Source organism: Adiantum capillus-veneris, chromosome 20, assembly GCF_014529385.1.
Source record: "Adiantum capillus-veneris isolate H3 chromosome 20, ASM1452938v2, whole genome shotgun sequence".
NCBI classification, from domain to species: Eukaryota; Viridiplantae; Streptophyta; class Polypodiopsida; order Polypodiales; family Pteridaceae; genus Adiantum; species Adiantum capillus-veneris.
This window is the reverse complement of record NC_140950.1, coordinates 29,614,781-29,642,497: the sequence shown is the minus strand read 5'-3', so window position 1 is coordinate 29,642,497 and position 27,717 is coordinate 29,614,781. Positions and strand designations below refer to the sequence as shown.

The following is a 27,717-nucleotide window of genomic DNA, read 5'->3' as shown; positions in this document are numbered from 1 at the left end:
CAGTCATCACTTCTACGGAGGTATGGGGTCAGTATGCATCATCTCTCTACACAGCCTTAGGGAAGCCACCTCTTTCAGATCCGTCGGAGCCATGCCCACACACATGTACGGGCAGCAGGACAGGCGGGTTTCAGGAGAGGTTTCTCTACTCTTGATCATATTCTGACACTCAGAGCCATTATTGAGGAGGGGAGATCACATGGGAGACGGCTCTATTGTTGCTTTGTGGACTTCCGCAAGGCTTTCGATACAGTGCCCATAGCTAGATTGATGCGCAGACTACAGGAGATGGGAGTACCCAAAGAGTTGATCTGGGGGATCAATGCTCTATACAAGTCAATAGCGGGGCATGTACGCACTCCAAAGGGGATTTCCGATTTGGTTCACTCCACTATTGGGATGAAACACGGTTGCCCGCTATCTCCTACACTATTTGGCATGTATGTGGATGAGATTGTGGACTACATTGAGAGGGACTGTGATAGAGGAGCACAATTGGCAGGGACATGGATCCCACTATTGTTATATGCTGATGATATCGAGTTGATTTCTAACTCCCCGCAGGGAATGCAACGTCATTTAAATGTTTTGTACACATTTGCCCACGATAGTGGGTTGTCTGTTAACCTGGGAAAAACCAAGATTATGGTGTTTAACACCACACCACAGTGGGCCACGAGGTCAACACCCACTTTTACATATGGCTAGGAGACGGTGGAGTATACAGATGCATACACGTCATAGTTGCCACGGAGTTTCGAAACATTTCATTTGAAACAATTTTCAGAAGTTTCGAAACGGTTTTGTCCGAGAAAGAAACCCCAAAACAAAAGTTTCGTGCAAGCTGAGAACTATGTTTTAAGCATTGCCTTACAATTAGACAAGAAAAAGAGGGAGAATAGGACTAACTTTCATCATTAGAAGCAAGACAGAAGCTACATTCATGACATTGAGGATTTCATGACTGGAAAAAAGAACAAGAGGCTTCAAGGTTTACATGTAACATGAGCCTTGACTTTACCTTTGAAACGTCCAAACTCATACAGAAACGTTTCTAAAACGTTTCGTACGTTTCATGAGTGAAGAAACGCGTTTCTTGGCAACACTGATACACGTATCTTGGGGTAGTCTTCAGTGGACCGGTTTCATTTAGAAGAGCAGTAGAGACTAGATTGACAAGAGCTTATGCAGCCTTGGGAGGATTGGAGAAGATGTGTTCGCAGCTTCAGTTTCAGGAACCTTGAACAAAGCTGTGGCTTTTTGACACTCTAGTGGCTTCAGCTATATGCTTTATGGGGCTCAGATTTGGGGACGCTCAGTAGACCACCATGGAAGATCTGGTAGCACTAATGGAGATCTATGGAGAGGCCTCTAGTCTCTATGATCTCTCGGCTGATTTGAGCTAAGGCCTCAGTGCCACATGAGATTATTCGAGCCGAGCTAGCTGCCCCCCCTCTCGTAGTTGAGGCCCTTACTAGACCAGTTTCCTTCATGCATCATTTATAGGACCTCCCCAAAGGAATAGATATGCTCGGCTAGCCCTTGAGTCATCCTGACAACTAGCACTACAAGGGGACACAGCATGCTGGTATAGGCAGATGACAGCATGGTTTCAGTCACATGGCTTCTGCATGGATAGACTGCACTCCTTGGATGCACCCTCCCTTTCTCTTACACGGACAAAGATCACTAGACTTATACGTCAGGATATGATTCAGCTAGATACCAAAAGCACATGGATACAGCCGGTACAAGAGTTGGGCACGAAGATGGCTTTGTATAGAGAGCATCTTCTCCAACTAACAAAAGATGGATATGGACACTCATTTATAAAAACGCTGCTGTCCAGCGATTTTCAGCATGCTCGTACGCTCCCGGCATGGTCCGAAGCGGTGCAAAGGGTCTGGGGAGGGTGGGGAACCAAAGTAGCAACCCAAAGTGGGCTGAAAACAGAGAAAGCAGCGGTGGAGAATGGCTGAAATATGTAGTAGTAGATGAAGAGGATTCTCGCCGGCAATGCACTGGATGCAAGGCCGGGTGGAAAGGCAAGATCTGTAGGGTCCAAAAGCTGAGCGCTGCCCCTCCATGCTGAAAACGCTGATGCTCCCAAAAACGCAGATGGGTTGCAAAAACGCGACTGGAAAAGGGACATTTCCGGAGAGGAAAAGGGTCCCAAACCCTAGCGCTAGAAAGAAAAACGGTAGATCTGATGGTTTCCTGCAAAAACGCAGATGGCAAAGCATTCCTTCGCGATGGAAGTTGTCCACAAGATGGCGCCACCCCCTCTTGTAGACAAATTTGCAGAAATGCTGCTGTTGAAAAAAACGCTGGCTGGTCTGGTCTTCTTGGGAGAGACTCTGATGTTGAGTGATGCCTGAGCTCTGATACCACGTGAGAACGTGTGTGCGGAAGCGTGAGAGAGAGAGAGAGAGAGAGAGAGAGAGAGAGAGAGAGAGAGAGAGAGAGAGAGAGAGAGAAAAACAAGATATGGTGAAGAGGGGGCGATCAGCCCCCCATGACTACCATGAGCAGAAGACCCAATACACAATGACCAGATGAGATCTGTGATCTATGAAATGAGTACCCCCCTTGCTCCATATATAGGTGCCCAAGGTGGGTGCCCAACTCAGGTGGGTGGTTGGCCCCAAACTCGAGCAATTGAACAAGGTACAACCTATGCTATGGATGGCTAGCCCGGAGACACTCGCCCTACAAGGAAGTGCCCTACACCTATGTGAAGCAGCAGGTGATGTAAATCTAACATGATCTCTTCTCTATCACACGCAGCAACTGAATTTTCTCTTTGAACATATGTTTGAGAAGTCTACTTATGTTCATGTTTGCTTTTATGCATGTGCACATGACATCTTGCATAATCTACGAGTGTGAGTCTACTTAAACTCGCTTGCGGGTTGATTGTAACTGAGCTCAATCCTAAAGTTCTTGGATTGAGCAGAAATATATTTCCTTGGTGGGTGGCGGGGGGGGGTTGCCCATCTTCAACCCTCATTTTGTCTCTTGTCTCTTTGAAGTGTTATGATTAATATTTTGTCAAGTTCTTTAAATGTTGAATCACGAATAAGCATTCTTAGTTGCACAGGGCTCTTACAGTGGTATCAGAGCTTTGGCTTGATCCTCATCCCTACGCTACTAGTGCTTATAGTTGCTTGTGTCCACATTGCCTGAGCATGTCTTTGTTAACTAATGGAAGAAACAAACGTTGCTATCTTACAAGCTCTTCAAAGTTTGCAAAAGGCGAACCGCTCCATCGGAGAACAACTTCTCAAACTTGAGAGAGATGAGAAGCCCAATGAAGCCAAGGAAGAGCGTCCAGCAAAGCAACGCAATCGTGAGGGCAGGAGCTGATCACGAAGTCCGCCAGCTGTGAAGAAGGAGAATGGTGAAAGCACAAGAGGACGCTCTATCTCAAAGAAGAGAAGACATGGAAGCCAAAGTACATCCTCTTCGTCAAATTCATCTAGTGGCTCTTCAGATGGGCCACCATCAAGCAACAAGGAGTGTCACAAACTGATGACGTGGCATGACCAATAAAGTTGTGCCAACTTATGGCCAAGGGACGAGGGGGCCCAGGGACATTAAAAATTAAAAAATGCGTTGGCGGACTGGCTGTACGGATCGCCGCAATCTACGTTGGCTGACGTCGCAAGCCGTACGGACGCTCCGCGTTTTATGGACAGCAGGACGAATGTTCCGCGTTTTGCACTGTCAGCTTTTGGGACAATTTGCTTTTGAGATTACCTGCTTTTGGGGCTCTGCTTTAAGCATCCCATGTAACCTTTAAATTAAACCCAAGGGGTTCACTCTGCAGAGCATCCGGACGCAGAGTCTAAGAGCGAGCACCCACGGGCTCAGTTGTACTTTGCTCAAAGATTAATATAAAAATAAATATCGAAGTGAATCTCTGTTGTGTCGTGATAGAATCTTTACTTGGGGTGTCCAAGTTTGTTATAGTGGTATCATAGCAGGACCGATTTCTCTTCTACCGGGAAATCTGATCCCTTATCGCGACACTTACGGATTCCGAAAAGAATCAGTCAACTTCTTTTGCATTTGCTAATGCGGGAGGATACCACGCAGAAGATTTAAACAAATTAACAGAGGAAGAGACGGGCCACCTCGGCCTACTCAGTATGAACTTCAAGAGATGCAGCGTCGCCAGCAGGTTGACGAGTGCACAAAGCAAATGATTAAATTTGTGAAAGACCCTCAGTTTGCAAAATTTTTGACTCAGCAATCCCTCGTTGAAGTGCACACTCACTGGCAGAAAGCCACCGAACCACCAATCGAACCAGCAATCAAGGAACCTCCTTCTCCAAGGATATTCACAAAACAAGAACTTCAAGAGGTGGTTCAGACGGCAATATGGACGTTCCGCGTTTTGCGCTGGTAGCTTTTGGGACCTTTTGAGATTCCCTGCTTTTGGGGCTCTGCTTTTAGCATCCCTTGTAACCTTTAAATTAAACCCAAAGGGCTCACTCTGCAAACCATCTGGACGCAGAGTCTGAGAGCGAGCACCCGCGGGCTCAGTTGTACTTTGCTCAAAGATTAATATAAAAATAAATACCGATAGGGATGCCAGTATTTGGGGCCAATATCTCTTGGCATAGAACTACGCCGGGCCGTGTCGACTTTTCTTGTGATCTATGAATAAGTTTGAAGTGAATCTCTGCTGTGTCGCGGTAGAATCTTGACTTGGAGTGTCCAAGTTTGTTACAAGGAGACACCTCATTTATACAAAAAATCTCATCGAAGGCAAAGATGTCGATACTCTTCACCCTCTTCTTCATCTTCGGAGACAAGTTCGTCTTTCTCTACTTCGAGATCTAGGCATGGAAGAAGGCACATGTCACGTGACACATCAACCCTATATGTCCGTGGACAAGCTACAGCATGACCAAGGTTCAGTTCAGTCAAGTCAGTCTAGAATAGGAAGTGATCTGGCACTTTTGTGAGTCTGTTCCCAGACCGTGCATGACCAGTCACTTAGATTAGAATCAAGATGCATATCCTCCGGTTGCACACAGCATGATCATCAGCATTCCCATCAGAATCCATCAGGGAAATTTTCCAGTGCATTAAACCTATTTCCCTATTTTTGACATTTTCTCTTATTTTTAAGTGACTTTTGTTGGGAACTAGATAGGGCAATTTGGCTAAGTTTGTATATAAGCAAACCTAGCACTAGCACTTTCTGGCAGAAGAGGCAGCAGGAGCACACGCTCAATAGGCAACTTCTCAGCAGAACCCCAAGAGGCCTAGCGTTTTTGCATCACAACAGAAGGCTGGCATTTTTGGACCAGATCAGCCAGCGTTTTCGCATTGGCAACAGCTTGGCGACAGCAAGAAGCAGAAGACTCCCAGTGTTATCAGGTTCACATAGCAAATCGCAGATTTTCCCGCAAGAAGATTTTCAGCCCTAGCGTTTTTGCATATCTTCGCAACGGAATCAATCCTAGACTCAGCATTTTCAGTTTTCAGAAGTCAGTAACCGCAGTAGAACCCCCGAACCTCGCAGATCTCACATTCCCGCAGCAGATCCTCGCCGCACGGTGAGATTCATCAAGGTTTACAGTTTCAACCCGGAAAACGCAGATTTCAGCATCTGCGTTTTCAGCGCATCGTCGTCGCATTGTCGCATTGACATCGTCACCGACATAGAGTCAAGATTCAGCAGATAAAGATTTGCAGATTTTAGCCATTAGCATTTTCAGATTTCAGCCCGTCTCGTCATCGTCCTCATCGTCGTCAACATGGCCAGCAAGTCCAAAGCATTGTAGAGATTTGTGCAATCATAAGTAGACCGCTCTTGCCATAAAGAGTGGGGCCTTCGGAGGAGAGTTTGACAACATTCTGGTGTCGTATTCTTCTCTCTCTATCTCTCAGTCTCATGCACCTTCATTCACAGTGTTCACCACTTTGTTTGTGTCCATTGCACTCTCTCACTAAAGGAACGGAAGGCTCTCCCTTCCGTAAGTAAAAGGAACCCTTGAGCACAGTTCGGAGCACTCATCTTGAGCAAAGTTCAACATTCACTTCCGTTGCACCTTACATGTCACGTGACACATCCAACCCTATGTGTCTGTGGACAAGCTACTGCATGACCAGGGTTCAGTTCAATCAAGTCAGTCTAGAATAGGAAGTGATCTGGCACTTTTGTGAGTCTGTTCGTAGATCGTGCATGTCCAGACATTTAGATTAGATGCATATCCTTTGGTTGCACACAGCATGACCATCAAATTCCAGTTAGATCCCCTCAGTAGCATTTTACAGTGCATAGGCCTATTTTCCACTATAAAATGGAACGAGGGGAACACAGCCTAAACATTCCGAAACAGCGTTCCGGACGAGTCCCTTTCCCGAAACGGAGATGGGAACGGAACGCCGTTCCGGAACGGGATGTAATCGGAACAGTGTTCCGGAATGGGCAGAACGGGCAAAAGTAGGCATTTGGGGGAAAAAAAGTGTGCTTTTGGGGGCAGATTAAGGGCTGTTCGGGGAACATATTTGGTGCAGTTTGAGGGCAGGTTGGGGGGCAGTTTTGGGGTTGTTTAGGAGTTTATTTGAGACTAAGCTGAACGGAGGTAATTCAATCCTTACTTTAGGTGAACCGTTCCCGCCCCGTTCCCGTTCCGGCCCCCCCTCCTCCTCCCTGTTCCCGTCCTGTTGCGGACCCTCCCGTTCCCGTTCTGCATAACTATGCTATTTTTCCTATTTTTGACATTTTTCACTTATTATTTTTAAGTGACTTTTGTTGAAAAGTAAGTAGGGCAATTTTGCTAAGTTTGTATAAGTAGAAACCTAGCGCTAGCACTTTCTAGCAGAAGAGGCAGCAGAAGCACTCGCTCAATAGGCAACTTCTCAGCAGAACCCAAGAGGCCTAGCGTTTTTGGACCAAATCAGTCAGCGTTTTTGGATCAAGACAAGCAGCCTGGCGTTTTTTGCACAGCAGATCAGCCCCGGCAACAGCAAGACAACAGAACCCCTAGCGTTTTTGCAACAGAAGACAATTTCAGCCCTAGCGTTTTTGGGACAGAAAAGCACCTAGCGTTTTGCAGTTCCTCTGCGACGGAATCAGCAGAAGCATCAGCGTTTTCAGTTTACAGCCCTTAAGACACCGCAGATCAAGTCCCGAACCTCACAAATCTGACCTTCCCGCAGCAGTTCCTCGCCGCACTGAGGGATCCATCGAAGTTTGTAGTTTCAGCACGGAAAACACAGATTTCAGCATCTGCGTTTTCAGCGCGTCGTCGTCGCATCGTCGCCATCGACATCGTCATCGACATAGAGTCAAAATTCAACAGATAAAGATTTGCAGATTTCAGCCATTAGCATTTTCAGATTTCAGCCCGTCTCGTCGTCGTCCTCATCGTCGTCGACATCGTCGGCAAGTCCAAGCATTGTAGAGATTTGTGCAATCATAAATAGACCGCTCTCGCCATAGAGAGTGGGGCCTTGGGAGGAGGGTTTTACAACGTCTCTGGTGTCGTATTCTCTTCTCTCTCTATCTCTCAGTCTCGTGCACCTTCACGCACAGTGTCCATTCACTTTGTTTGTGTCCATTGCACTCTCTTACTAAAGGAACGGAAAGCTCTCCCTTCCGTAAGTAAAAGGAACCATTAAGCACAGTTCGGAGCACTCATCTTGAGCAAAGTTCAACATTCACTTCCGCTGCACCTTACATTGGTATCAAAGCTTTGGCAGTGTTCTGTATCACAAGGAAAGAACCACAAGAACCACAGAAAATTTTTTTGCTTGTTGAGGTCGCACGTAACCCAAGTTCTCTTGGGCGTGTCGATTCCTAATCGTGTTTTTGAAGAGTGACAGGAAACCCAAGAAAGAAGGGCTTGTCGAGCCTCCCCTTGTGCCTCTTTTCACTCATTGAGAGCGGACCGTGCACTTAGAGGCCGGCCAATCGACGTGAGGTGGGAAAAAGCAACCTTGGTGTGAGCGCAAGGCCGCCAAGGGGTGCGCCCGGGGAAAAGAGAAGAACTCGGGTGAAGAGAAGATCCTTCTCTAACACACATTGCAAGCTAAAGAAGAACCCCAAGAACCTCAAGACCCCCAAGAAACTCAAGAACCCTCAAGAAACTCAAGAACCTAAAGAACCCAAGATCCACAAGAACCCAAGTTCCTCGTGAACTTAAGAACCCACGACTTCAGTGGATGGTCGTCACCCGAAGCAGAATGGATACTTTGCATGGAGGTGGTGAGCATGGGAGTGGCGACGAAGACTTTTCCCCACCAAGAGGTTTTTCTGACCCTCCCCCTTCCCCATCTACGCCAAGGATTGCACTAACTCCTACGGAGGCTTTCGACAAGATGATGATGGACAGTAAGCTAGAAAACGACGCAAAAATGGCGGCCATAGAACGTAAATACAAAGAACGAATGGCAACCATAGCACGTGAACCCGAAGAAAGATTGGCAACCATCGAACATAAGTACGAGCAAGTACGCTTGGAGGACAAAGCAAGAGAAGCAGAATTTGATCGCGAGAACAAAGCAAGAAAAGAGAAAAGCGACCAATACATGAAAGAGTTCTTGCGACTCTTTTCAATTGTGCAGGCACAGTTTGAACAGAATCAGGAGAAGGAGACTCTCGCAGTCTCTTCTTCTCCAAAGCATGACACACATGAAGATTTGCATGATGATTTGAATGATAATGATAAGCATGATGAATTGAATGATAATAACAAGCATGATAAATTGCATGATAATGACAAGCATGATGATTTGCATGAAGATGATGTGATTGTTCACCGGGATGATGGTTTAGTTGATGCTTTTTCTAGCGAAGCTAACCTCGTTGCAGATTCGATCGATCACGAAGAATCGATCTTGGCTTTCGAGTCAAGGTCCACAGTAAACCCCCAGGCAGATTCGACCCAAACACGACGAACCGATCTTGGCTCTCGAGCCTAGGTCCAAAGAACCCTTACAGAAAGTACTATGTGTTCGAATAATTAGTCAGCACGCATTGTTCGAGTGTTTCATTCGTGATTGTTTCCTGTATTTTAGTCAGTCGTCTTTATGTGATCCCTTTTCCTAGGCATGATATATTGTACGTTGAGCATGATTCACTCATGAATGAGCACGGATGTATGCGGATTTCTCATGAAAAGCTGAAAGGTATGCATTCAGGGAGGTCACATTCCATGTCTCTTCCTTGGTACGACACAATCGTAGAAAGAGCACAAGAAAGATTGAGCATCAAGCATCGGTATTTCCATTATGATTTGCCATAGTTGATTGATTTAGATCAGAAAGAAAAGATTTGATCTCATTGTTTGCATGTGTTTGATGAACGGTTTGACACTCCGTCTCTATGTTCATCTACATTGCATGCATAGTCTTTAGAGAAGACGAGATTTTTTCTAGTCACTTTACATGGAAAGGGTTTGTTCATGTTTTTGTGTTGAAAGTGGTTTCACGAATTTTCAGCCTCCGAGATTCTTGAAGAAGGTAGACGCATGACTCTAGACGAAGTTGAAGCATCAAAGGAACCACAGAAGACTTTGTGTCGCTTTTGGCGCAGCCCAAAGAAGCAAGCGTTGCAGACCTTTATGAAGTTCAAGTATCGCATGACCCATGCATCAGAGTGGGCCAGCGAAGAGTCCTTCCCAGGATTCCAGACACTGTTGGCGATCTCCCTCGACGCCATACAGTTCGGTACCAATACCTCACTTTGTAAAGAAGGGGATGTCACGTGACACATCCAACCCTATGTGTCCGTGGACAAGCTACAGCATGTCCAGGTTTCAGTTTAGTCAAGTCAGTCTAGAATAGGAAGTGAGCTGGCACTTTTGTGAGTCTGTTCGCAGACCGTGCATGGCCAGTCACTTAGATTAGATGCATATCCTCCGGTTGCACACAGCATGATCATCAGCATTCCCATCAGAATTCATCAGAATCCATCAGGGGAATTTTCCAGTGCATTAAACCTATTTCCCTATTTTTGACATTTTTCACTTATTATTTTTAAGTTACTTTTGTTGGCAACTAGGTAGGGCAATTTTGCTAAGTTTGTATATAAGCAAACCTAGCGCTAGCACTTTCTGGCAGAAGTGGCAGCAGGAGCACACACTTAACAGGCAACTTCTCAGCAGAACCCCCAAAAGGCCTAGCGTTTTTGCATCACAGCAGAAGGCTGGCGTTTTGGCACTAGATCAGCCAGTGTTTTTGCATTGGCAACAGCTTGGCGACAGCAAGAAGCAGAAGACTCCGAGCGTTATCAGATTCACATAGCAGATCACAGATTTTCCCGCAAGAAGATTTTCAGCCCTAGCGTTTCTGCAGCTGTAAGACACCTCAGCGTTTTTGCAGATCTTCACGACGGAATCAGCCCTAGACTCAGCGTTTTCAGTTTTCAATAGTCAGTACCCGCAGTAGAACCCCCGAACCTCGCAGATCTCACATTCCCGCAGCAGATCCTCGCCGCACGGTGAGATTCATCAAGGTTTACAGTTTCAGCCTGGAAAACGCAGATGCAGGTCTGCGTTTTCAGTGCATCGTCGTCGCAATGTCGTCGTCGCAATGTCGTCATCGACATCGTCACCGACGCAGAGTCAAAATTCAGCAGATAAAGGTTTGCAGATTTCAGCCATTAGCATTTTTAGATTGCAGCCCGTCTCGTCGTCGTCGACATCGTCGGCAAGTCCAAAGCATTGTAGAGATTTGTGCAATCATAAGTAGACTGCTCTCGCCATAGAGAGTGGGGCCTTCGAAGGAGGGTTTGACAACATTCTGGTGTCGTATTCCTCTCTCTCTTATCTCTCACTCTCATGCACCTTCATTCACAATGTTCACCACTTTGTTTGTGTCCATTGCACTCTCTCACTAAAGGAACGGAAGGCTCTCCCTTCCGTAAGTAAAAGGAACCATTAAGCACAGTTCAGAGCACTCATCTTGAGCAAAGTTCAACATTCACTTCCGCTGCACCTTACATTGGTATCAAAGCTTTGGCAGTGTTCTGTATCACTCAAGGAAAGAACCACAAAAAAATGTTTTGCTTGTTGAGGTCGCACGTAACCCAAGTTCTCTTGGGCGTGTCGATTCCTAATCGTGTTTTTGAAGAGTGACAGGAAACCCAAGAAAGAAGGGCTTGTCGAGCCTCCCCTTGTGCCTCTTTTCACTCATTGAGAGCGGACCGTGCACTTAGCGGCCGGCCAATCGACGTGAGGTGGGACAAAGCAACCTTGGTGTGAGCGCAAGGCCGCCAAGGGGTGCACTCGCGGAAAAGAGCAGAACTCGGGTGAAGAGAAGATCCTTCTCTAACACAGATTGCAAGCTAAAGAAGAACCCCAAGAAACTCAAGAACCCTTAAGACCCTCAAGAACCTCAAGAACCCAAGACCCACAAGAACCCAAGTTCCTCGTGAACTTAAGAACCCACCACTTCAGTGGATGGTCATCACCCATTTTCCCCATCTACGCCAAGGATTGCACTGACTCCTATGGAGACTTTCGACAAGATGATGATGGACAGTAAGCTAGAAAGCGACGCAGAAATGGCGGCGATAGAACGTAAATACGAAGAACGAATGGCAGCCATAGCACGTGAACCCGAAGAAAGATTGGCTGAAACCAGCCCGTGGGGCAGTAGGCTTTGGCTTTCACCCGAAATTCTTTACTCTAGACACTCACACAGAGAACGTGCGGAGGAAACCTGCAACAGCAATTAACACTTAAGCACACATACGGCTCGGAAGCTAGAATGCTTCGAGCAGATGCCGACAACCTGTAGGCCCCAAAATGGGCGCCCCTTTCGGTATTTCTTTATTCTTTGAGAGGGTAAATTACAAAGTAGAGTCCTAGGAATCCTTTACCTGTATCCCTCTAGATACTACCTGATGTGGCCAAATTTCGCCAGTTAAACAGCCCCAAAACTTGCGCGAAACCAATTCCCCTGCTAGAACTCACTTCCACTGGCATATACCCTCTGATTCCAGCCCAAAAACAGTAAATTCAGCTCGCTGTATTTACTGGTTTTTGCCCTGTTTTCAGCCCCAAACAGTCCCCTAGCTGTCCTCTGCCAGTGGAGCACAATTCCCAAGGGTTCTGGCGTCCGTACGGCTGAAAAACAGTCAATTTTCTGCGCATACACAGCGCTAAATTTGCACCTGTATGGTGAGGTTATGACCCTCACCGGTGCCTGCCTTGGAGTAGTAGCTAGCTACCCCTATTCCTGCTCAAGGAGGCTCTTGCCTCAGCACAAAAGCATGAAACCATACAGTTGTACATCAGTCAAATGAAGAGCCCTCTTGTGGGGCATTACATAACTGCACATAGGGGAAAGAGAGAGCAGTGTGTAGCGTGCAGGGCATCACTCCTAGCACCACACTATACATGAGAGGGCAAGAAAGCACTTCATAGCTCTTAACTTGTGACAAAAACCAAATGAAGCCTCCTCCCAGCTTGAAATTCAGCGCCCAATTTTCTGTAAGAGGCAAGTCCATGAAAAATTGCCACTTGGCGCATTTACAAGCATTTGCCCGTTTCAGGGTTGCCGCCTAAAAATCTCCCGACTGGTTGCTCAGTTGACTTTGCGGCAGAGTTGTAAAATGTTCCCCTAGTCATACCGGAGGTAATGACGCGAACACATTTCACAGCCCAAAATCACAGTTCCTAATTTTTAGGAAATGATTCCGTTGGGCTCCCAATGGTCTTCTGACCGTCTATCCTCTTTGGGACCGCATCCAAAAGTGCAATGTGGCCCAATTGTCGGATACTTTCTATTGGTGGTCCCACCTTGACTTTATGCCTTTATTGAGTTCACTTCCTAGTATCCACCAACTTGCTAAGTGCGACGGGGGGATCTATATGATCTTGCTCTGAGCCTAGACATCCTCTTACTATACAAATTCCAGTGCCGACCACTTACCATCTGCAGGTGAAACTACCGTTCACATTGGCCATACAATGTCCAACCATTTGCTACTTCAAAAAGAGGGTCTCAAAAATTAAACAAAAATCATTGGAAAGAAACCAACAACTAAGGTTAGCAGTTGCCACGTCCTCGTGACATAGTTAACAGCTGCCACGTCCCTGTGACATACCCCCCTCTTGAAATCGCAAACGTCCTCGATTGCATACCATAAATACACGTCACCGATGATCTTGTACTATCAACACTCTGTATCCGCAAGAAAGGTCGTAACACATAGATACAAATGACTTAATGAGACCTTCATACTTTTGTCATTTCCATCTATTACACTGAATTCATATGTACATTTGATGTACTAGCTCTATCATTAACCCCTCCTTTGCACACGTTGGGTTGGGGCATAGGTAGGTTGTAACCCAAAGGCTTCAAGGTAAAGCTGCAATACATTTGGTGACTCTGACAGTTCGTGCTCTTCCATCCACTTTGCATCCATAGGCAGATAGTTCTTGAACTTCACCAAATAACGTCTTGCAACCTGTCCTTTAACTTTTCTGTCCTTATGTGCCAAAACTTGCTCAGGTACCAGGATCTCATCAAGTTTCTCAACTTCTGGCTGATCCTCATCTGGCATATCTTCTGGCACATCACCCACGAAGGGTCTTAGAAGACTCACGTGAAACGCATTATGAATCTTCCACGCATCAGGCAATTTCAGTTTGTAAGCCACATCGCTGATCTTGTCAAGCACTTGAGAAGACCAATAGTAACGCATGCTGAGCTTAGGAAACGACCATTCCTTGCCCTTCATCTTCTTTAACCTTGCCTTTTCGAACCTTAACAATACCCAATCACCAGGGGATAACAGCAATTCACGACGATGACGATCAGCAGCCGTTTTCTGTTTTACCTGAGTCTTCTCCAAGGCAACTTTGATTTTCTTTTACATTTCATCCATGTTCTCAACATATCGATCTGCCTCAAAGATCTTGTCCTTTGTATGCAAAATGGGAGGAACCTATTTGCCGCCTTCAACAATCTCAAAAGCTGCTTTGCCAGTAGACGAATGCACCGTATTATTGTACGCATACTCAAGCATAGGTAAATATTGTTCCTACTTGCCCTTATTATCTGCCACATAACATTTCAGCAGATCTAAGACAGTAGAATTAGCCTCTTCTGACTATCCATCAGCTTGTGGATGAAACGAAGACGAGAACTTGAGCGTAGTGCCCATGTTCTCAAACAATCCTCTCCAGGACAAACTGGTCATGCGAGGATCACGATCACTGATAATCGATTGTGGCATACCATGGTACTTAAACACATTGTACATGAACAAGCGTGCCATCTGATCAGATTTTATCTTCTTCCTGACAGGGATAAAGTGGGCCTGCTTGCTGAACCTGCAAATAATGGTCTATATACCATCATTCCCTGTTGGCGTTCTTGGAAGATCAAAGATGAAGTCCATAGCAATGCTTTCCCATGGCTTATCCGGAATTGGCAGTGGTTGTGACAACCCTGGTGCCTTTTGCCTGTCAAACTTGACCTTTTGGCAAACTATGCATGCTCACACAAAGGCATCCACATCTCTTCAAGGTAGGCCAATAGAAGAATGTCTCTACCGCTTTAATTGTCGCATCAATTCCACGATGCCCTGCATACGATGGGACATGACCCTCTTCCATGACCTTATGTCGCAGTGGCCTAGTGACACAAAGTCTGCCATGTCATCATAAAACCATCTCTAAGGAGGTAGTGCTCATGATGTTGCCCCTCTTGTAACTGTTCAAAGATCCTTGCAAAATCTTCATCATCAGTATACTGCTCCTTCATGTCATCTAGCTCATGATGATAAGGAATTGACACAGCTGAAATTTGTGGCTTTCTTGATAACACATCAGCCACAACATTCTTCTTGCCTTCCACATGCATAATCTGGAAGTGGAACATGGAAAGAATGTCTGCTCATCGCATATGCTTTTCGGATAACTTTGACTGTGTCAAGAAGTATCGCAAGGTCTGATGATCTGTTTGGACAACAAAATCAGCACCTAAGAGGTAGTGCTTCCAGCTAGAAAGCGCATGAATGACAGCCAAGAGCTCTTTCTCATAGACTTGCATAGTCCTCTCTAGCCCTTGTAAAATTCGGCTTTCATAAGCTACTACCCGTCCATCTTGCATTAGCACTGCTCCGATGCTACTGCCACACGCGTCACACTGGACCACAAATGACTTCCTAAGATCTGGCAAAACAATTACAGGATCTGCTCAACTTTTCCTTTAAGAGACTAAAAGCTGAAATCTCTTTTTGGGTCCATCTAAAAGTGACCTCTTTCTTTTGCAATGCGTGAAGAGGCGATGCTATCTCTGCAAAATTCCTCATAAACCTTCAATAGTAGGAACACAATCCCAAGAAACTTCTGACATCGTGCACAGTCTTCAAGTCTGGCCATGTCTTGATAGCTTCGACCTTTGCGGGATCCATTCTAACACCATCCTTTGAGACTATGTGGCCAAGAAAGTGGATCTCTTCCAAGAAGAATTCACATTTCTTAGGATTGACAAGTAGCCTGTGACTGCGCAGCTCTTCGAACACAATGGTCAAGTGACGCCTATGCTCCTCTTCATTCTTCGAATACACTATCATGTCATCGAAGAACGTCCCAACAAACTGTTGATGTGAGCGAAAAATCCGGTCCATCATTCTGTTGAACGTGGCAGGAGCATTTGTTAGCCCAAACGGCATCACTAGAAACTCATAAAGACCAAATGTCGTTCTAAACGCAGTCTTGTGCACATCCTCTGGCCTTATACGAATCTGACGGTACCCACTCTTAAGGTCTATCCTGCTGAAAATTGCAGCACCCTCTAAACGATCGATAATATCATCAATTCGAGGAATAGGAAACCTATTCTTGATGGTATTCTTATTCAACACACAGTAGTCAATACACATGCGCCATGAGCCATCCTTCTTCTGCACTAGGAGCACTGGGGAGCAAAAGGGTGAAGAACTAGGCTGAATCACTCCCTTCTCTAATAACTCCTCAACCTGGCCCATAATCTCTTTCTGCTGCGCCGCACTAACCCTGTAGGGAGGTCTATTTGGTGGGCTACACCCTGGCACCAAATCTATTCGATGGTCCTCAGGTCTCTCTGGCGGCAATTGCGACGGTAATGAATCAAAAAACACTCACTAAACTTTTGCAAAAATGCTAACCTTTCTTTATCTAACACAGATAAATTTGATTGATCACTATCTGAGACATCACACGCAAAAATCAAGTACACAGAAAGATGATTCTTTATTACAGAAGTGATAGCAGCAGCGACTGACTCTCCTTTAAGCTTTACATCTAAGATGTGAGTTTTGCCCCTATGTTGTACAGTGATCTTTTTGTTGTAGGCATCCAAGACTCCATGCACTTGGAGCATCCACGGGATCCCCAACAAGGCGTCACATCCTTCCAACGGCATAATGTAGAACTCTTCTGTGTCCACATAAGACTGAATATGCAGACGCACCTTTCCAATGATGGGAGTAACACACTCTGAGTGGCCAGGACATGCCAACCCTGCCTCTGCTGTGCACCCCATCTCTTTAGCTCTGATGCCCTGCACTTTCTGGCAGAAGAGGCAGCAGGAGCACACGCTCAACAAGCAACTTCTCAGCAGAACCCCCGAAAGGCCTAGCGTTTTTGCATCACAGTAGAAGGCTGGCGTTTATCGACAAGATCAGCCAGTGTTTTTGCATTGGCAACAGCTTGGCGACAGCAAGAAGCAGAAGACTCCCAGCGTTATCAGATTCACATAGCAGATTGCAGATTTTCCCGCAAGAAGATTTTCAGCCCTAGCGTTTTTGCATCTATAAGACACCTCAAGGTTTTTGCAGATCTTCGCGACGGAATCAGCCCTAGACTCAGCGTTTTCAGTTTTCAGCAGTCAGTACCCACAGTAGAACCCCCAAACCTCGCAGATCTCACATTCCCACAGTAGATCCTCACCGCACAGTGAGATTCATCAAGGTTTACAGTTTCAGCCAGGAAAACGCAGATTTCAGCATCTGCGTTTTCAGCACGTTGTCGTCGCATTGTCGTCATCGACATCGTCACCAACATAGAGCCAAAATTCAGCAGATAAAGATTTGCAAATTTCAGCCATTAGCATTTTCAGATTTCAGCCCGTCTCATCGTCGTCGACATTGTCGGCAAGTCCAAAACATTGTAGAGATTTGTGCAATCATAAGTAGACCGCTCTCGCCATAGAGAGTGGGGCCTTCGGAGGAGGGTTTGACAACATTCTGGTGTGGTATTCTTCTCTCTCTATCTCTCAATCTCATGCACCTTCATTCACAGTGTTCACCACTTTGTTTGTGTCCACTGCACTCTCTCACTAAAGGAACGGAAGGCTCTCCCTTCCGTAAGTAAAAGGAACCCTTGAGCACAGTTCGGAGCATTCATCTTGAGCAAAGTTCAACATTCACTTCCGCTGCACCTTACAGCACAAGAAGAAGAAGACAAAGTCACTCTCACAACTTGAGAAGAAGATCAAGTTTACTCACAATTGGTGGACCGAATTGGAGTATGATCATGCTGCTCCAAGATCGTGGAGATCTTTTGTTTGCATGCTATGGGCTCAATTTTTGCCTGTTCATTTCAAGAGAGATGTGAAGATGGAATGGAATCGACTATGGCAAGACACTCCAAGATCATTCAAAGAGATTTTGGGAGTTGCTCTTGAAAGTTCAACACTCCAAGAAGATCAGTCACTCCGAAAAACTCAGGAAGTATCAAGGAGGTTTACACTTAAAGCTTCGTATTGCTCTAAGTCATTATTCTTGCACTACTCTTAGGAAACTTGTAGACCATGCCGAAACATGGGAGATAAGAGCATAATTGTGGTAACAACCTTTCATATAAAGATAAAAAGAGGCTTGCAAATCTAGAAGGGAGTTCAACCTTTAAAGAAGGACAAAAATCAAATGATACGAAGAAGCTTCAAGCTTTTCAGCTGAAGAGAGCTAATCAAGAGCCGGGGAGCTTTTAGAACTCAATAGAAAAAGATCTTGTATCCTTTTTGTGATAAAGCTTATTTTTTGCATTTGAAATTTGTTTTCCTCTTTGAAAGATAGCCTGAACAGTGCATTTGAGTAGGTCACTGATGAGTGGTCACAGGTTATGGTGGACCCACACAATGGGTTAGAATATCGCTAATGCACACTCCCACCTAGCTAGCTCAAACGGGGCGCCTATGGCTTGTAACTCTTGCATATCAGGGTCATACTCTGTCACAAAGTGATGACGTGGCGGACAGCAGAAACCCTAATTTCTGCTAGAAACCCTAAAAAACCTGCAAACCCTAATTTCTGCCACAAACCTTAATTTCCGAAAATTGCGGAGGTTTTTTAAAAATAATAATAATATTTCTTATTTTCTATTTTGGGATATTTTTTAGCGACGCAAATCTCAGCTTTTGGCCAGAAAAGTATAATTGCTTTTTGATTGCTCTCATTAAGAGAGAGAGAGAGAGAGAGAGAGAGAGAGAGAGAGAGAGAGAGAGAGAATTTGCTTTTGCTTTCAGAAGCTCTCTATAAGAGAGGGAAAAGAGCTTTTGCTTTCAGGCTTTTGCTTTCAAGCTTTTGGGGCTCTGCTTTTGGGCATCCCTTGTAACTTTAAATAAGTGGTTTGGGCATTCACTTCTCAGAGCATCTGGACGCAGAGTCTGAGAGTGAATCCCGAGACACTCTCGTACTTTGAACTGATTAATACAAAAAGAAATACCGAAAGGGGCGCCAGTCTTTGGGGCCAATATCTCTAGGCACGGAACTCCGCCGGGCCAGTGCAAATCCATTGTGATCTGTGAATTGTTTGAAGTGGTTATTTGGTGCTGTCACGATTGATTCTTGACTTGGAGTGTCCAAGTTTGTTACAGTGGTATCAGAGCACGGCCAATTTCTCTTCTACGAGAAATCCGATCCCCAATTATTTTTTTCCGCGGCACCTATGGCTTCACTCAAGGATCAGTCGACTCCCTCTGCATCTAGAGATGCGGGCAGGGATCACAACGAAGATTCCGACAGAGTATGGCCCGCCTCGGCCTACTCAGGTGGAGCGGCGAGAGATAGAGCATCGCCAGTTGATCGATGATGCAACGAAAATGATGCTCAATTTTGCGAAGGACCCAAAATTTGCAAAATATATGAGCGAGACTTCTTTTCAAGAAGTGCATGAGCAGTGGCAGAAAACCACTACATCCACTCTCAAGAAACCTTCTGCTCACAAGAAATATTCAGAGAAGGAATTAGAAGAGGTGGTTGATGCACGGATTGCTCAGCTTTTTGACGCGCAAAAGAAAGCCAAAAAGCACGGCAAAAAGCAGAAGAAAAGCACTGACTTCCCAGGATATTTGGGTCGTCCGTCAACTTTTGACAAGGCAAAGAAACAGAAAAAGCATGTTCGATTTGAAGGAGTACCCAGTTCTTCTTCTTCTTCTTCTTCATCTGACAGTTCTTCTAGCTCTTCAGATTCAAGCGAAGAAGACAGAAAAGGTAAAAAGCGAAGCATGAAACAAAGCTTCGGAAAGGGCAAGAAAAAGGCAAAGAAGGCTACATCTCGCCCAAAGACTAACAGTTCTACTGAGGACTCGTCTACAGACGGCTCAGATTCCGATGACGAAAACTTTTATGCGAACAAGAAGAATTTTTACAAAGCTAACCAGTATGACTTTCTCGAAGATAAAAGCAAGAAAGTTCGAGAGTTTAAGGAAGGTGGCCACTCGATCAAGTTTGATACTTTTTCAAGATACTCAGATGCTTCGAAGGCTTTGTCTTTTATACAGCAGTTTGACATCGCTTTCGTGGGAGGACGCTATTCAAAGCACTCCAAGATTCGGAGAGCTACCTCTTACTTTAAGGAAAATGCTCGTACTTGGTGGTCCACGCTTCTTTTAAACAAGACTGCGCCAATTAAATGGCTGAAATTTAAGAAGCTTTTTATTTCTTCTTGGTTGACGCAAGAATATGAACGAGATATACGAGCTGCTTGGAACCATCTTCGGATGACCAAGAAAGATACAATCAATGCTTACTGTGAAAGATTCTGGAGCTCTTTTGTAGAAGATCTCGTTCAGAGAACAGATTGAGCAGTTTACATTGGGTCTACCTACAGAGATCCGAGATCACTGCTTGGAACAGAAGTCAGCTTCTATTCAGGAGTTGATGAGTCATGCGAAGCGGGGCTTTGCCATTCACTCTGGCAGTCTGACCTACCCCACAAATGAGGCCATGACACAACGAGCCGAACAGACTTCTGGGAATGAAAGTAGAAAGAAAAAGAGCAACCCAAAGAAAAAGGATGCACGACCCAAGCTTACTCCTGAGGAGAGAGCTCGCGTCATCAGAGAGGGGAAGTGCTTTGGATGCGGGGAACATGGACATATCTCCACGAAGTGCCCTAAAAAGGCACAGAAAGAATAGAATGATAAAGACAACGACAGGCCTGAGAGTTCGAGAGCAGCTGAGAAACGTGGCAGAAAAGGCAGATAGAAAATCAGACCTGGTACCACATGGCGTGGGACCTGCACCGAATCTAATGAATGAAAGTACAAACTTTGCCGCTTTTGGGGCAAAGTGAAGGATCAAGAAGCTCTTTTGAAGGAGCCAATGCCAACTTCTTTTCACTTGGAATTGGCGGCTCGATTTGGAATTACGCTCGACAGACTGACGCCACAGGCGGAGGTAGTTCGACTGGCACCCGGATGGGACGTTGCCATTACACCGAGCATTGGCAAACTTCGTTTGCAATGACAGGGGTGTTCAGGGCACGCGAATGACGTTCTACTCAGGATCCCTTGGTACCACAAGAACTACGCCGTGGTTGACTATCGGGCCGAGAAAGCGACTTTGATAAATGAAGGGCTTAGAGATTGTACTTGATGAACTTCAGTTTCTTACTCATTCTTTTGGGAGAGAACTGAACGATGGATAAAGGTTGAATATGTTTTGACCTGATCAAAAGAACGCCAAGATTTTTGTCCAGACTCATGCCGATTGCTTTTCAGAGGGCCTGAAGATCAAACCATTGATCTGATACCTGGAAGCACGCCACCGAACCGGCCACCTTACCGTGTGAGCCGAGTACAGAATGAAGAGATTATGAACCCAGTGAAAAACCTCTTGGAAAAGGGTCTTGTCCAGCATAGTACTTCACCGTATTGCTCTCCACTGTTGTTGGATTTGAAGAAAGACGGATCTTGGAGAATGTGCATCGAGATTCGATTATAGCACTCTCAACGAAATCACCATCACGATGATATACTCGACAAGTTACAAGGATCCTCGTGCTTTGCAAGATTGACTTGAAGAGTGGATATCATCAGATCCGAATCGCGTCGGGAGACGTCTACAAGACAGTCTTTCGGACGACTTTTGGGTTATTTGAGTTTTTGGTGATGCCTTTTGGCTTAACCAATGCTCCTGTGACATTTAATCGGATGATGGATAGGATTTTTCAAGAGTACAGACTATTTGTTGGCACTTTCTTTGATGATATCATTATTTTCTCCAAGAATGAAGCAAACCACAGAGATCATATGCTTCAGAGATACTTTTTTTTTTTTTTGGGACACTGTCTCTCAGCAACAGGAGTGCAAATGGATCCGGCCAAGATAGACACTATCCGTGATTGGCCCGATTTGAAGAATGTCCATGAAGTTGAAAGCTTCTTGGGACTGTGTTCGTACTACAGACGGTTCATTCGAAAGTTTGCAGAGGTTGCTTCCCCTTTGCATATCTTGATACAAAAAGGAGTCCCTTTCTCGTGGGGATCTCCGAGGTGACTGCCTTTCAGACATTGAAAGAGAAATTGACTACAGGACCAGATTTGACTTTGCCAGACTTGCAGAAGTCATTTGAAGTATTTTGTGATGCTTATGGTCGTAGTCTGGGTGCGGTCTTGATGCAAGAAGGCCATGTCATTGCTTACGAGAGCCGATTGTTCTCTAGGCCGGAGATGACAGCACAGATTTATGAGAAAGAGCTTTTGGTGGTTATCCATGCTCTTACTCAGTGGTGGCATTACCTACTCGGAGCGGATTTTACTGTCTTTACAAACCATCAGAGTTTGCGCTACTTCTTGCCACAGAAGCAGCTTTTGGAAAAGTAGATGCGGTGGGCGAACATCTTGTCATAGTTTCACTTCCAGATTGTCAATGTGCAGGGACAAAAGAATGTGGTGGCAGATGCTTTGTCTCGGAAGCCGTTGGTTCTGGCTCTTTCCGCGATACATCATAGGAGCTTCGAGGATATGGTCGATCAGTATGCCACAGATACAAATTTTGCAGATATTTTCACACGGATACGGGATGGGGAGACAGTAGCTGGATACTCCCTTCGAGAAGGCTACTTGATGAGAAAGACTATGTTGTGCGTTACACAACCGTTGCAGGAAAAGGTCATGACTGAATGCCACGTCCACCTTTTCCGGGTCACCGTGGCATTGCTACCACCATGAAGGGGTAGAGAGATACTTCTTTTGGTCGAGACTCAAAAAGGATGTGAAAGAGTTTGTGCGCAGTATGCCAGAAGGTCAAGTTTGACAGGCATAAGGCACAGGAATTGTTACAGCCTTTACCCATACCCACCCGCCCATGGGAAAATATTGAAATGGATTTCATTTTTGATCTCCCAAGAACATAGAATGATCACGATGATTTTCCAATTACATGGCACGTCTGAGACGATTGTCTCAGACAGAGACCAAGATTTATTAGTTTGTTTTGGAAGGCAATTTGGAAGAACATTGGCACACGGTTGCAGTTCTCATTACCGTTCCACTTGCAGACTGACGGGCAATCTGAGATTGCCAATTCAATGGTTTTAGATTTATTGAAGTCTTGTATCTCGGATCAGAAGACTCAATGGGAAAAGAACTTACCTTTGGTGGAATTTGCCTACAATAACAAGATACACTCTTCGACGGGGAAGACGCCATTTGAGATTGTTGAAAGTGCTGCGAAGGTTCCATCCTTCCTGAGCACGAAAGATTAGATATTTGAAGCGGATGAATACTCGCGAGATTTGGATACGGCTTTTGCCAAGGTTCGCGAGACTTTGTAGAAGTCTCAAGAACGACAGAAAAAGGCAGCGGATCGCCATCGTCGCGACTTGAAACTGAAGAAGGATGATTGGGTGCTCTTACGTTTTGAGAAGGCACGCCTAAGAAAGAAAAAGGGAAAGGAGAGGCTTTTTCCAAAGCTTAGTATGCGATACTACGGACCTTTCCAGATTACTGAAAAGATAAATGATGTCTCCTTCTGGTTGAAACTGCCAGATACTTGGAGGATTCACAATGCATTGCATGTGAGTCTCTTGAAACCTGTTAAGGGTGATGTGCCTGATGATGGGGAGCCTAATGAGCAACCGGCAATGGAAGAAAACGAGGAGACCCTTGTTCTTGAACAGATTTTGGAACACAGTGATACGAAGAAAGGTAAAGTCCGAAGGCGGTTCTTGGTTAAGTTCAAGAACTTTCCTGCATTTGATGCGAAGTGGATGGAGGAAGGCCCTAGCAGATACTCCTCGGATTGTGAAACTTTACCTCGATGTTTTGGTTTAGCATAGTCTACTCCAAACGGAACCCAGAAATTCAGCTTGGCCGAAGATCTAGTGCAGTGGGATGCACAAGAGGGGAGTTACTCCGCTCCTTTGTCAACAGATGCCTTGATTTTGATACTAAAGTCACTGATGTCTCTTTGAGCTTCAGGGATACTGAGAGCTGACAGTATTCTGCTGGATGACTTTATGAAATGGAATTCCTGATAATGATATTGATTTGTTCTCGACTTCTTTTGAGTGCACGAACTGATAGCCGAAATGACTGCAGCATTTTGGTCTGATTGATCTCGAATAGACATGGTTGCAATAGGGGTTAGTCAATCGGACATCGATGAGGTCCCGATTGGACCTAGATGCGATTGCTAGCTACATTGCCGATAAATCATGGTCTAAGATCCGAATGAATGTTGAATGTCATGTGATGTCCTGTGATGTCTGGTGATGTCCTGTGATGTCGTGTGATGTGACTCGATTTGGTACATGTGCTAGATGTGTCCCCCTAGTACGTAGGTACTAACAGTCAATGTCTGCTAAGACGGTTTATGGCTTTTGTCGGTTTTGCAAGCGTAATCGCGGTCGATTACAATGCTTTCAAGAGGGGGGTATGTCACAAAGTGATGACGTGGCGGACAACAAAAACCCTAAAAACTTGCAAACCCTAATTTCCGGAAATTGTGGAGGTTTTTTTTTTTTTTTTTTGGGGATATTTTTGAGCGACGCAAATCTCAGCTTTTGGCCAGAAAAGCATAAGTGCTTTTTGATTGCTCTCATTAAGTGAGAGAGAGAGAGAGAGAGAGAGAGAGAGAGAGAGAGAGAGAGAGAGAGAATTTGCTTTGCTTTCAGAAGCTCTCTCTGAGAGAGGGAAAAGAGCTTTTACTTTCAAGCTTTTGGGGCTCTGCTTTTGGGCATCCCTTGTAACTTTAAATAAGTGGTTTGGGCATTCACTTCTCAGAGCATCTGGACGCAGAGTCTGAGAGTGAATCTGAAGCCACTCTCTTGTACTTTGAACTGATTAATACAAAAAGAAATACCGAAAGGGGCGCCAGTCTTTGGGACCAATATCTCTAGGCACGAAACTCCACCGGGCCAGTGCAAATCTATTGTGATATGTGAATTGTTTGAAGTGGTTATTTGGTGCTGTCGTGATTGATTCTTGACTTGGAGTGTCCAAGTCTGTTACATACTTCCACACGGAAAGGATTAATGCCTTGGAGTGTGGGCTAGATCCGCTAGAAAAGATAGTTACAATCAATAAGATGGCATAATCATGAAGATTGCTCATTATACATGTGTGGACTGAATGCATCAAATGCTTTTATCTCCTCATAGAAGTATTAAATCCACGTTTTGAAACAGAAGTCGTATTGTACTCGGAAACAGCTTTCATTTGATACCCATTTCGATGTATGTTTTTAGCACTTCCAAGATGGAAGCTTCTAGAAGATTCTAGGAGGTTCTAGAAGGGAGATTCTAGAAGGAAGGTTCAAAAAGGAGGACAAGTGGCGGAACACTTGTCACAAACTTTCCAGAAGATGAGACACTTGTCAAAAAGCTTTCATAGGAAGAGACAAGTGTGTGGACACTTGTCACACCAACTTTCTCTCTTACCGAAAGCTTGTCCACTTTTCCCTTTTCCTCTTGAGGCAACTTCCCTATAAAGAAAGCCTCTTTCCCTTTAGTTGCTGAATTATCCTCTACCATCAGCCCAAGAAGCCCCCTTCACTATAATCACCATCTCTCTCTACCTCTACTATTCCCTCATCCTCAAGAAGCATCTCTCTCTCTCTCTCTCTCTCTCTCTCTCTCTCAGGCTGATTACCGGGCAACCAACCTGCTTTCCCCCTTTAATTTTGCGCTCTTCTACACATCCTACAAGCAACCAAAACACTGGATCTCTTCTCCATCACACGCAGCAGCTGAATTTTCTCTTTGTACATATGTTTGAGAAGTCTACTTATGTTCAAGTTTGCTTTTATGCATGTGCACATGACATCTTGCATGATCTGCGAGTGTGAGTCTACTTAAACTCACTCTCGGGTTGATTGTAACTGAGCTCAATCCTAAGGTACTTGGAGTGAGCAGAAATATGTTTCCTTGGGAAGGGGGGGTGTCTATCTTCAACCCTCATTTTGTCTCTTGTCTCTTTGAAGTGTTGTGATTAATATTTTGTCAAGTTCTTTAAATATTGAATCACGAATAAGCACTCTTAGTTGCACAAGGCTCTTACAATGCCAATCTCCTACATCAAATCTTTATCGTTGTTATCTCTATCCAGCTTGCCTTTGCCTTTTGTCCTTTTGTGAGTTCCTGCTTTTTGCATTCTCGAGCCAAACAAAGCGTCGTCTCGCATTTATAACGACAACTCTCAGACCTCGAGGGTACTGAGGCAACTAACTAATGTCAAGCTTGCCTTTGCCTCTTTCCTCTAGCAAACTCGTACATTTGCTTTTGGCTTCACAATCCCGAGCCAAAAAAATTGACGGCTTCCTTGAGAACTTTGTTTGTGCATAGGCTGCTAGCTAGGTACTGGTAGATGCGCTATCCATAGCCAATAGTTGGTGTTGGTCTTGGTTCATCGCCGTTGAAGAGGCCCACAATATGTGGATACCGCTTTGGCACAAGGCTACACATTTGCCAAGCATCTAACTATGCTGACTCCGGAGCAAGCAAGACAACATGCTCTCTTTGAGCCCTTGAGTTTCGAAAACACTCATGAGCATAGTGTGGCATAGTGGCTTGCTACCAGCGCATGAGCACTTCTCAAGAAGCATCTCAAAACGCTACCGTTGAAAAGCTCTTACGCCCTGGCGAAGCGTTCCTCAAGACTTGCTGATTTCACAGCTATGTATGGATGTTCACTAGAATTGGCATAACACCACTGATGCTACTCAATCACATTTACCGCTTATTTGTACTCCCACACACAAGGAAAGACATGACTGAAAATCTGTGATGTGCAGCGATGGACATCATACATCCATTTAATGTAGACATGAGAAAACAACGGGGACTTACCAGGGACAAATCTTGGGCGTTGCAAAGAGATTCCATAGACAGTGGGGTCATAATTGGATGGATTATAGTAATAGGTTTCAATGACTCGTCTGAGGTACTTGAAATAAAGTGGGGATACGAACATGTCATCTTCAACCATAAAAGCAAACTCATGGTCTGAAGCTGGCCACCACGCTTCCAACCATTGCCCTTGCAGACCTGCATTCTGTGTTCTGTAGTGTATTTCCTTGGGACCATGAATCCATGTAAACTGATCAACATAATCAAGAATGGCATGCGATTCCTGGAGCTTGTTTTCTACAGATGATCCAGAAGGTAATGATGATTTTGACGACGGCGATGACAGCGACATATCACTGTGGGGGAAGTGATCAATATACACATGGAGCTTAACTACTTGCATACCGTAATCCGCAGCGGCAAGAGAATTAAGGCATCGAATGAGTGAGTGAAGGCGGTCGTAAGTGAGAAGCTTGATAACGAAGCTGAACTTGTGAGGGTGCTTCGCTGAGATCCAGTGCTCTTCGTGCTCTTTGGCGGCCCCGTCATCAGCAGACCAGAAGATGTGCGTCTGTAATGAGATGCAGGCAAGGAACAAGGCTGCCACACACAGACCCACCAGAGCCCGCCGTGTGGAAGAACCTTTGGTGAGAAAAACCATCGCGGACTACCTGGCTCTGGCAACATTGGGTCGCGAAGGAGCTGCCATCGCAGCTCACTAGCTGCACTGTCGCTGATTGTTAAAACCTGGAAAAATCACTAAATATGCACGCCAGATTTCCCAAAATACCCATCGTAGTTGGAAATTTGTTGGGAGAATTCCCATAACGAAATTTACCCCAGCCAAGGTCACGGGTCAAGGAGCGTGTACTCAGAGAGGGCTCCCCTTTAAATGGTGTTAAAATTAATGGGTGCTAACTTGGTTGGTTGAGTCTTTGTTCTTACGTGGTCATGGGTTCAAAGGCAACCAAGCGACCTTGTGCACTCATAAGGACGTTCGTATCAATTCGCAGGAGGGGATGTGTGCGATTTGCTACGAAAATTAATGGGTCCTTTTTCCTGTAGAGCACCCATTATGCAAGCGATGAGCACCCCATACATCTACTGGCAACCAATTACAAAGGGTTTTACAAAATCTCTCTCTCTCTCTCTCTCTCTCTCTCTCTCTCTCTCTCTCTCTC

The 27,717-nt window shown here is 45.2% G+C and overlaps 1 protein-coding gene across 1 annotated transcript in view; it reads right to left on the bottom strand.

Moving 5' to 3' along the window:
* LOC147432297 (transferring glycosyl group transferase) overlaps positions 1-27,308 on the bottom strand; it is a 31,870-nt gene extending 4,562 nt beyond the window's left edge. Inside the window, exon 1 of the mRNA XM_086492260.1 lies at positions 26,537-27,308. Within this exon, the coding sequence (XP_086348386.1) occupies positions 26,537-27,197 (661 nt within the window). The 5' untranslated portion in view covers positions 27,198-27,308. The remainder of the gene's footprint in view (positions 1-26,536) is intronic.
* Positions 27,309-27,717: the final 409 nt, after the last annotated feature.